The sequence below is a fragment of the Limulus polyphemus genome, unplaced genomic scaffold, assembly GCF_000517525.1.
Source record: "Limulus polyphemus unplaced genomic scaffold, Limulus_polyphemus-2.1.2 Scaffold30, whole genome shotgun sequence".
Taxonomy (NCBI): Eukaryota; Metazoa; Arthropoda; class Merostomata; order Xiphosura; family Limulidae; genus Limulus; species Limulus polyphemus.
In genome coordinates this window covers 1,658,464-1,669,193 of record NW_013665640.1, presented here as the reverse complement: position 1 = coordinate 1,669,193, position 10,730 = coordinate 1,658,464, and the positions used below count along the sequence as shown (strand labels likewise).

At 28.9% G+C, this 10,730-nt stretch overlaps 1 protein-coding gene across 2 annotated transcripts in view; it reads left to right on the top strand.

The window, feature by feature from the left end:
- The window catches only part of LOC106459877 (heparan sulfate 2-O-sulfotransferase 1-like), a 22,619-nt gene extending 12,127 nt beyond the window's left edge, over window positions 1–10,492 (top strand). For both annotated transcript variants that reach the window (XM_022386691.1, XM_013919552.2), the window contains exons 6-8: window positions 2,385–2,482; window positions 3,248–3,405; window positions 7,317–10,492. In XM_022386691.1, coding sequence (XP_022242399.1) covers window positions 2,385–2,482; window positions 3,248–3,405; window positions 7,317–7,537 — 477 coding nt within the window. In that variant the 3' untranslated portion in view covers window positions 7,538–10,492. The remainder of the gene's footprint in view (window positions 1–2,384; window positions 2,483–3,247; window positions 3,406–7,316) is intronic.
- Window positions 10,493–10,730: the final 238 nt, after the last annotated feature.

The following is a 10,730-nucleotide window of genomic DNA, read 5'->3' as shown; positions in this document are numbered from 1 at the left end:
TATATATATATATATATATATATATATTTTTTTTTTTTCTACAGTAATGACTAAATTATTACCAAAAATATACATATCTATATTCGTTGCAGTGACTTTTTCCATAGTATTTCGACATTCAGAACATCTCACCCTCCTCTGTCATCCCTAGGAAAAAGGCAATAGAGTTCTGAGTGGGCAGTCCAAGCTAGGGTTTTTCCTTTCCAAGGGTTTTCACTGTCCCCATTTTCTGAGACACAATTGGTTATCATCCCGGGATTTCCCATTTTATTTTAAGTACGTATATATGGACAAATAAAGATAAATCTCAATATGCAATGTTAGCTATACTACTTAGGTATGAAAATAGAACAGTTCCAATAGAATTTTATTTAAAGAGTACTTCCACATACTATAACAGCTAAAATTTATATATTTAGCATTTACCTTATAAGTTAAATATCCCATTCAAAATAAGAATTTCTTCTTTTACAAAAGAAAAGCAAACAGATAAATATTTTGTTGAAAAATAAAAAAAGCCTTTGCAAAACAAATGTGAGAGAAACACAACAAAACAAGCATCATGAGTTATCAACTCACAAGTACAATACTAATCTTTTTATTTTTAAAGTAGCTCTTTAGAAAGCAAAGATAATCAATACTGCAGTCATTAGGTTGCATTTGCATCTTGGTTATAAATATTTCCGCAGCTGAAATTGCTCTTTCAGACTCTATGGATGTCAGCAGAATGGACATCAAAGCATCGAAAATTAGATCCAAATTTTGTGTTTGTTCTCCTGTTGCCTCAAACACTTCTCTAAGAAAATCAGTCGGTGGTTCTTCAACCTCCACTGATTTAAGCCATTTTCTATTAACAGCTAAGTATTTTACATAGAAGTCAGTGGATACACATAAAACTATTAGAAATGATGTTTTAGAATGTTTTGTAAGTACCAGAAAATCCTAGGATCTGTCCCAGGATTTAAGTTTATCATTTACTGCCCTGGATCCCGGTTGAGAAACACTAGTCCGAATAATTTCATCCTAACTTGGTAATTTCATTTCTTACCACTGAAACTTTGCATTTAAAAATAACTTCTAATTCTAGCAAAAAAATAATTGTATAGAAAAAGAAGTGCTATAAATGTTAAACTAAATAATTGGACATTTTACAAGTTGGTAATTGTAATATATATGCTAGTATGTATGGAATTCATGATAGCCCAAGCTCAAATTTTAATAGTCCTGGATGCCTGGCTAGTGGATTTTTACATTAGTGAAGGATTTAGGCAAGTTGGCTCCTCACTTAAATCTAGTTTCTGTTATATAGTGACTTACAGAAGAAATAATGGACTTAAAAACACACACACATAAGAGATTAGAAAACTGGATGTGTACAGGGTGGGTTGAATAGACTGACCCTATATTGGAGAATGAGTGTTGACTATAATTCTGAATTTACTACATGTATATACAAAAAATTTGGCATGCTTTTAGTTAAACATATAAGTTTATTGTACACAAAAAATGTCAGATGTGTTACAAAAGTATTTGTTCTCAAGATATTGAATTGATTATGTCAATTGACAACATCAGTTTGATTCAGACTCTTATAAGCTGGAGTGCAAGGTGATGTTTAAGTGAAGAATGAAAATATTTTTGAACATCTTACAGTTTGTATGTTGTATTTGCATGACTTCTAGAACCTCCAAAGTGCATATCTACAGTTTTTTCAGTATACCTATATATTGTATCTGGTATTTACTTTCCTCTACCATGAACTGTTGCTATATTAGTGATGTAGAGTAAAATGAATAGTTTATAACTCTGACATCACTTACATAATACCACACTGAATTGCATGCTGTAAAAGTCATGAAGAGCACTCTTTGCCCCCTCTCATGTACATAGGGTTAATGAAAAAAATATAAATCACCAAATAAAACTGTTATTCCTAGGTGGAATTTCAAGCAAATGATTCTCAGGGTATCAGATAAATATAGCATTTGCTTGACCATAAAAATATACAAAATGCTATGCAAAGGCAAATTATAGGTGATTTCAGTTTACAATAATGTGATTGGCTTACAGATACTGTTAATAAAGGGTGTGGAACTTAATATAAGTATGTGCATTGCCATAAGTGAAGGAGGTAAAGTAGAAGAGACAGAAAATTTACACATCTAAATTTTGACAATATCAAGAAAAATAACTAGCTATAATGAAAGAAATAGGTATCTGTTTCAGCCTCATTTTGTTTCTAAAATATTATTTTAATCCACAAAAACAAAAAATTACAAATAGCATATTATTATTCATCATGACTGGTTATTACCTGATGTATTGTTATCGTATCTATTACATTACATTGTACTATAAATTCTTAGCTTTCTTTATCTGTACAGACATTTGATGAATGTGTAGAACTACAAGAGAATGACTGTGATCCTGAAAACATGTGGCTTCAGATACCATTTTTCTGTGGGCACCATGTGGATTGCTGGTAGGTTTAAGTTTAATTTTGTAATTTTATACTTTGGAGATAGATTAGAAGTTATTATCTTAAACTAAGTTAAGTTAAGGTATGTCTAACTTCTGCATTTGATTTTTAAATATGGCATTTACAATATGAATAACTTTCTATTAGAATGAAAAGATATTAAGTTTGTTCAAGAAGTCTTTTTTATAAAATACACTGCCTCTGCTCTTAGACAGTTTTTCAGATCAAAAGTATGATAGCTATATTATACCTTTACAGATGTTGACTGAAGTACTTAATAAATATATAAAATTCATGATGGTACAAGTCAAATCTTATTTTATACAGCTATGAATCAATAAGTTTAAGTCTTAAATTATGCTAAAATTTTAAATATAAAAAAGGATAGTTAGTCTTTCTTTTTTTTGAGATTATCTTCACAAATGGATTGAGAAAGTTGAGTTTCTTTCTATAAACCCTATTTTGCGAGAATAATTAGCATTCAAAAAGTGAGATTTGTTATCATAACTGTAAATAATGCGTATCTTGGTGGGTTAACAGCAGTAAGTTTACAATCTTACAACTAAAATCTGGAGTTTGATTTCTCATGTTGGACAGAATGAATAAAAACCATTGTGTAGCTATGTGCTAAAACAAACATCCGAATAAACAATGCAAAAAAAGAATAAAGTAGTTTTTGCTGAGATTTTGATTTGTACAATTGATATCAGAGCTTGAAATTTAATTCTATTCACTGATTTATAATTATAATAAATGTAACTCTGTTAGGGAACCTGGAAATGAATGGGCTCTGACACAGGCAAAACAGAACCTAGTAGAACATTATTTGGTGGTTGGAGTAACTGAAGAACTTGAAGATTTTGTGGCAATGTTGGAAGCTGTTTTGCCTAGATTATTTCGTGGTGCCACAAGGCGTTTCCTTGAAGGTTAGTACAGTTTAAATCTGATCTGTATTATGATATTATAAAGGATAGTTAATCTTCTTTTTTTTGGAGATTATCTTCACAAATGGGATGGAGAAAGTTGTATCTTAATTTAGTAGTATTGCTGTATAAGTTAATTGTAAAACAAGGCATAGTAAAATGTGGTGTAAAAAAATGAGATAACACAAAATGTCATTAAAAGTGTAGTAGGTTTCAGTTAGTATGTGAATTGGAACAAAAGTTTATATTTACTGATTGGATAGACTCGCGAAGAACAAAGAACTGTATTCATAAGTGTTTTATACAAAAGTGTTACTCATTGTTAAACGGCAGTGATGTTGCGGGTGTCTTGTAATTGTAAATGTATTATACAATCCATTTTTATAATTACTTCACTTTTAATAAGAAATTTTATCATCAAACTGCAATGGTCTATTTATGTTAACCTATTAATGAATCAACTTGAAGGAAAGTTCTAAGTATACAAGATATTTGTTTTAGTTGAAATTTATTGATGTTTATTATGAGTTTGGGCCTCGTCGAAGAAAAATTGAAATGAACTTACTAAGAAAAGTTATTCATAGATCACAGCAGCATACACAATAAGCATAGCTTGTAGGAAGTGATGACTAACTGTGTCTTCAGCAATCCAATAAATAAAAACTATATACACTGTCAAAGTGCAGATCAAAAAATATTCTGTAGAGTGTAACATTACAATTAAATCACTGTAGGTAATTATAGATTGGTTCTCAAATGCCTTTTAATTTAGCAAATTAATTATGTTATATGATTAAAATTTTTAATAAACTTGTAATATCTATACATTTTCACTTTGATTTAGGTTGTAATGACACTTTTTAACATCTTAATGGGAGAAAAAAAAGACTGTGAATTTCACACCTCCACAAACGTAAATCAAATGATAGAGATCATTTGAAATTTTATTTATTTTTTCTCATAAGCATAAAATACTTGTTTCTCATAGTGGGTTTTCTAACTTTGCAAAACTTACTAAAATCTCAATGTAGATCATAAAATAAGTATCCTTCCAAAATGGTAACTAAAACTATCATCCTTGGAAAATGAAGTACAGATTGAAGAGACAAACAGTAAGAATTTAGAAAACCCTCCTCTTCAATGTATGCTTGCTGTACATCCCTAAACATTCACATGCTATTAAGAAAATGTGGTCAAAAACTGTTAAAGACTGAGATATTGATTTCTGTGTAAAATGTTCTTTCCTACTAGGGAAAATTATATCAGTTTCTGTCAGGAAATTTTGTTGACAATGGGACACCAGAATCAGTTTATCAAATTAAATGTTAAGACTGTGATAGTTTTTATATAAAAAAAAAACACTAACAGCTTTCAACAAGTTTGAAAGATCATTTGAAAGCTCTCTCTCATTTATTTGAGCACATGATTAAACAGAATCATTCCTTTGATTTTTCAAATATTAAAATCATTAACAAAGAAAACAACAGAATAAGTTTTAGAAAAACTAAAGATGTTCTCTTTATAAAACAAACAAAAGCTATCATTAGTGAATCAGGTGTAAAATTATATTTATTTTAATTTTTTTCCTTACATAACAATTGTTAATTTCTGTGAAATTGTTTCTTAATGACATGATAATATTACTGATATTGGATACATGACAGTTTAAGTTTGGTTTACATTTCTATTCATAACTTGCCACCTGAAGATGCTAGGTAAACCTAGTGAAAAGTATTGTTATTTATAAAAATGTTTTTAAACATTTACTTTACCCATAAATAAGATCTATATTTTAGACTGAAAAGTTCTTTATATAACTTATAATTTTTTTCTTTAGTTGTAAAGAACTCAAATCTCAGAAGCTTCCTCTTAACTACAGAATATTTTTCATGCACATCCCTTGGTTTTTACATTTAAGATCAAGTTTGTAATACAAGTTTGACTTGTCCCTCCACTTGAGATTAGATAAAGCCACAATTTTAGAAAGTTAAACAGTTTTAGTGAAGGTCAGGCTTATAAAAATCTTATTAGTTTTATCAATGTTCTACCTCATTATGTGAAAATATTTCTCTAAGGTTCCGTGGATGTTTATCTGGCCATTAAAACACTTCTGTTGATTAAGTGTTATTAAGGAAACTGTTGTGGAGAGCACTGATGAAACATCTCGCAGAGCAGTGATTTGTAGCCTAATAATGTCAAAAACATAATAGACATCTGTAATTATTTATATCAGAGTACATAAACAAAACTAAATTAAAATGCCTTTTTTTTTCTAAAAAAATTAAATGCATAGGTAAATGTAAGTCGTCTAAAAATGGGTATCTTTATACAAATATACAAAAAAAGTTCTTGACATGCAATAAAAACTATTTCAAAACAAAATTCTTTATATAATGTACCACATTAGCAGAGCCTTTAAAATCTAGCTAGCACACAATGAATTCAAGGTCATCGAGAGAGAGGTTCCTCAGTTAGTGCAAAGAGATAAGTATAAAAGAAAAACTTCAAAGAATTGTATGTAGGGAGGTAATACAATGGTGTTAAAAGTTTGAGATATAGTTTCTTAACGTTGTTGTTGTTTTCATTAAAAAGGTTTTGTAAATTTTTTGTTCATAGATAATTTTAGTGGATGTAAAAAATAATAATACCCCCTTCTCTGACAAAAGAAATGCAATTTAAATGATTGAGCTGTATACCATTATGTATGTTATGACATTAATGATAATGTGCTTGGTTTTTAATATAAATGTTAATATAATAAACCAAACTTAAGTCCTGATTATAGAAATGAGAGACTTAGAACACAGGGTATCTTGAATATGTTTTTAGTAATACACCATCTATCTGATTTGAACCTACTGTGTAACAATGGTAGAAAAATAGTTTTGCATTTATGAATTGATTGTACTTATCATTACTGGATGTTAGTGTTTTTGTTTAATTAATTCAAGCAGTAATGAGACTAGTTAGTAAATAAATTGATAAACTCTTTGGGTTTTTAAATAACAGCTGGATGATTAAATCAATATACTCAATTTCATACGAGATTCATTTACATCGATTAGTGTCACATCTGGTCCCCCAGTGGCACAGCGGTATGTCTGTGGACTTACAATGCCAGAAACTGGGTTTCGATACCCGTGGTGGGCAGAGCGCAGATAGCCCATTGTGTAGCTTTGTGCTTCACTACAAACAAACACATCCGATAATTAGTTAATCAAACTTATGAGTAAATCAATTAGTGTCACAAAAATAATCAACTAATCGAAATTAGTGTTTTCAGGTAATCCAACTAGCCAAATAATCAAAATATTGCCACTGTGGTTTTTTGTTATTATTTTTGATTAATTCAAGATTGTTCAGCTTAATTGGTAAGTGTCGTGACTCATGAAAATAATCAACTAGTCAAAATTAGTGTTTCTCGTCATTACTGTTTTTGATTATTTCACCTATTCAAGTCTCTTGTGAGAATAACTGATCAGTTGAATGTAATCAATTGTGGAGTCCAACAATTAATCAATTAGCAAATCCCACTAATTCCTCAGCTTCAATTTATATGTGTAAAATTATTAAAAATTCATGGTTTGAAATATTGGAACAGTGTCTTAATATTGTGTGTATTCAAATTCACAGATTTGTCACCATTTATATGAAATACATGAAAATTAACATGTAGCTCATGTATTGTTATGAAAAGGTTTGCCCACAGGATTTCTCCCGTTTGCTTGTACATTGTTTATATTAAAGAAGTAAACCCAATATTACTTACTTATCAGTACAAGTACTTCATAAGATAAAATTTCATAAAGGAAAGAACCTGTGGAAACATGATGTTTTATGTTTTAATGAGTTACTATAAAATTATACTGATAGTAAAATATTTCATAATTTTTTGTGATTGTTTTGTTATACAGGTAAAAAATCACACCTTCGAAAAACCTACAACAAGATTGATCCTTCTCAAGAAACTGTTCAAAAGATTAGGAATTCTAAAATATGGAGAATGGAAAATGAGTTTTATGAGTTCGCTTTGAAACAGTTTCATGCTATGAAGAAAAGAACATTAATTGAAAAGAATGGCATTCTTGAAGATGGAGGACAGAGATTTTTCTTTGAAAAGATTCGTCCAAGGTGAAGTACTTTACAGAGGACGACATAACCGTTTCATCTGAGAATTTTGAAGAGTTAAAAGAAAATAGCTTGTATTCAATATTAACATACATATATGAATGGATAAATAACATACACACACATGCATGCTTTTATTTGATGTAGACTTGTGGAAACCATAGAATGGTAGAAGTCAACTGCATATTTTTCTATTTATTTGTAAAAAGTTTTGTGAAAACTCCCAGCATAAAAGATTGTAATCTGATGCAGTAGTATTCTAAAAACAAAATTGTTGAACCATGTGACATCTAAATCTAACCTGCAACTTATGAAATACGAGTGTTTATATTGTACTCAATTTCAACTGTTCTGGAATTCAATCTTCATTTATATATTCTTTAAAACTTTCAAAGGCTTTGTCTGTCAATTAATATATTTAGGAAGGTCAACATAACAACAATAGCTATTAGTTAATCTCGTTTGATGATGACTTCAAGGAAATGTCTCATTTTTTGAGTCGGTAAGCTAACATGGACATAAAAGAAAATGGAAGACAGCTGGTATTAAATGTGGACCACGGAGGAAAAAGTGTGTATATTTTTGTGACAAATATTTCCTCGCAAAGTTTGACCTTTGAAGGATCTTTTTGAAGGGGAAACTGTAAGGTTTTAAAACATATTTATAATATTGTATTCATCACAGTTTACTTATGTCATTATAACCTATATTACTGTTGTAGTTGTTTATAAATTATAATACCACTAACTATACAAAAAAAAGTATCTTTCCAATTCCTTGTAATTTGATGTGTTTTCTGCATTAAATTGTGTCTTTGAAGTAAATTGTATAAACTCAGTTTAAAATCCTTTGAAATTTTATAACATATATCAACTTTAACAGCATTTCAGTCTGTCTTAAATAATTAGTGTTTTTACGAACATAAAAAGAACTCATTAATTTGTTTTATGGAACTGTGTTTTACTCTCTATTAGATATTATTACATAATGGCATTATCATTAACTCATCTGCATTAATAACCCAATTCAATGATATTGAAGAGAACTTCCTGTACTATGATAGTAACTTAATTACTGCTTTATATTCATAATTAATTTTTTGCAATTAGAACGTACATAAAGCGTGCATATTAAACAATGTGCTTTCAAAGTATAAAGTTTCTTTGTATGATCTGCCTCAATAGAATGTCACTGTAAGTTATTAGTCTTTTTAAAAACCTTTTGGAAATGTATTTTATACTGTACATAGAATTAAGATGACAACTAAAAATGTGTATTCACCATAATTATTATGACAATAACCACTGTAAGATGTGATGGTTGTGTTATTTTTCTATTATACTGTTACAGTTTGATAAGTTAGACCATTTTTTGAATTAGTACTTCATATCTGTTTTAGTGTAATGTAAATAATCTGCACTTTTATTTGTGAAACATTAGCTATGAATCATAATTTTATTTTTATGTATTTCCTTCATTAGTTAGTTTCATCTTATAAATACTGGTCTGTGGATGCTTTTTGAAGCTATGTATTTTGTGAAGAGTGAATTCTTTGTTTCTGTTTTTGGGTCATTTGTTCTGTTGCTAATGTATGGAAGCACATTTTGCATGCATAACTATGTGCAATGTTAGGTTTAAAATATCATGGTTACATAGATAAAGCTCAGAGGCAGGTAGTTACTAGATTACAGCAGCTTTAAGTTTATGTTGGTACTTTTAAATGTTTCATATTTATATTATGTTAGCAACCACGAATATTCATATATTTTAATGGTCTATATAGGTAATCTGTTCCAAATTTTCTTGTTTTTGACAGAACTTATTAAAATTATAGTCAAACTTACTTTTAAAAATGTTTAACATGCCATACACCAGATCAGAGCACATTTTTTAACAGCCAGTATAGTTTATAACTTTTCCATAGAAAACTACACACTCAGCTTTAATGAAATAAATGACAGTATTATCATAGAGTTATCATGTTTTTAGATTTTTAATGTAATACCTTTGTGTCAGTTCGTTCTTAAAAACTTCATTACAAGTTATAAATGTTACCTCCCATTTCTGAAGTTTATACGTGTAGTTTTATATTAGTCCTGTTACAATCACTCCTGGATCTTATTTTTTGTAATCAAAATTATCAATTTTTAATGCATTTGAATCTCACCCAAGTTCAGGTTAAACAGGCATTAAATTAACTTTAATAAAGTTGTTTATTTACAGTGACATAATATTAATACTAAGAAAGACAGTGAAATGAAAATCATAATAGGAACAATTTTTACTTAATGAATAATGTTAAATTTACATAATATATTGATTTCATATTGTTCTAATCTGTTTAAGGTAAGATTACCATAACCAGTTAAGAAATTTCTTATTGTCATGAAATTTTCTTGCATTTGTCTGTTTTTTAATTCTTTGCACTTCTCCATTTATTTGATTTTTATACACTATATTTTACTTTGACACAAAAATAGTTTCGGTTTGGTTTAAAATTGACATTCTGTTGTATTTAGGTTCATTTGGAGTGATTATATGCAAACTTTCAGAAAAATGTGTTCTGTAATTTAGTATATTTTAACAAATTTGCTTGGTAGTAAATTTAGAATAATAACGTCTAGAAAAGTATGGCAGGTGCTACATTTTTTAAATTGTGAATTTATCCTTTTACACTAAAGTATTATTTTGTTGTAACAATTGGTCTTGGTGTACTTTCTGAATAAAAAATGTTTTTCATTATGATCTTTATTAACTACTGCTTAATTCAAACAATGCCAAACTATTCTAGGAGATTGCTTGATATTAATTAATACAGCTAGAGACTTCAGGCCCTTGTTATAAACCTTAGAAATCACACATTATTATTTTGGTCCTGTTCATAATCCAGTGTTACTTGGTTATTGTTATGATGAGTTGAATGTTAAGTTGGGTACATAATCACTAGTTGACTGACTATTAAAATCAAGAAATATTGCTTCTTAGAAACATGAAATTGTTCTTGCCAGTCATATATTTATGATAAATACAAAACACAAGATATTTTAATTACAAATATAGGTATCTGACAGAAATGTGGAATGATATCTAAACATTTTGTCCTTGATCATGCTGAATGCAAGTTAAATATACCACAATCCAAAGTTATTTATTGTGTTAATGTAGCATCTTACCATAACTCCCTAATTCAGGCATTACAC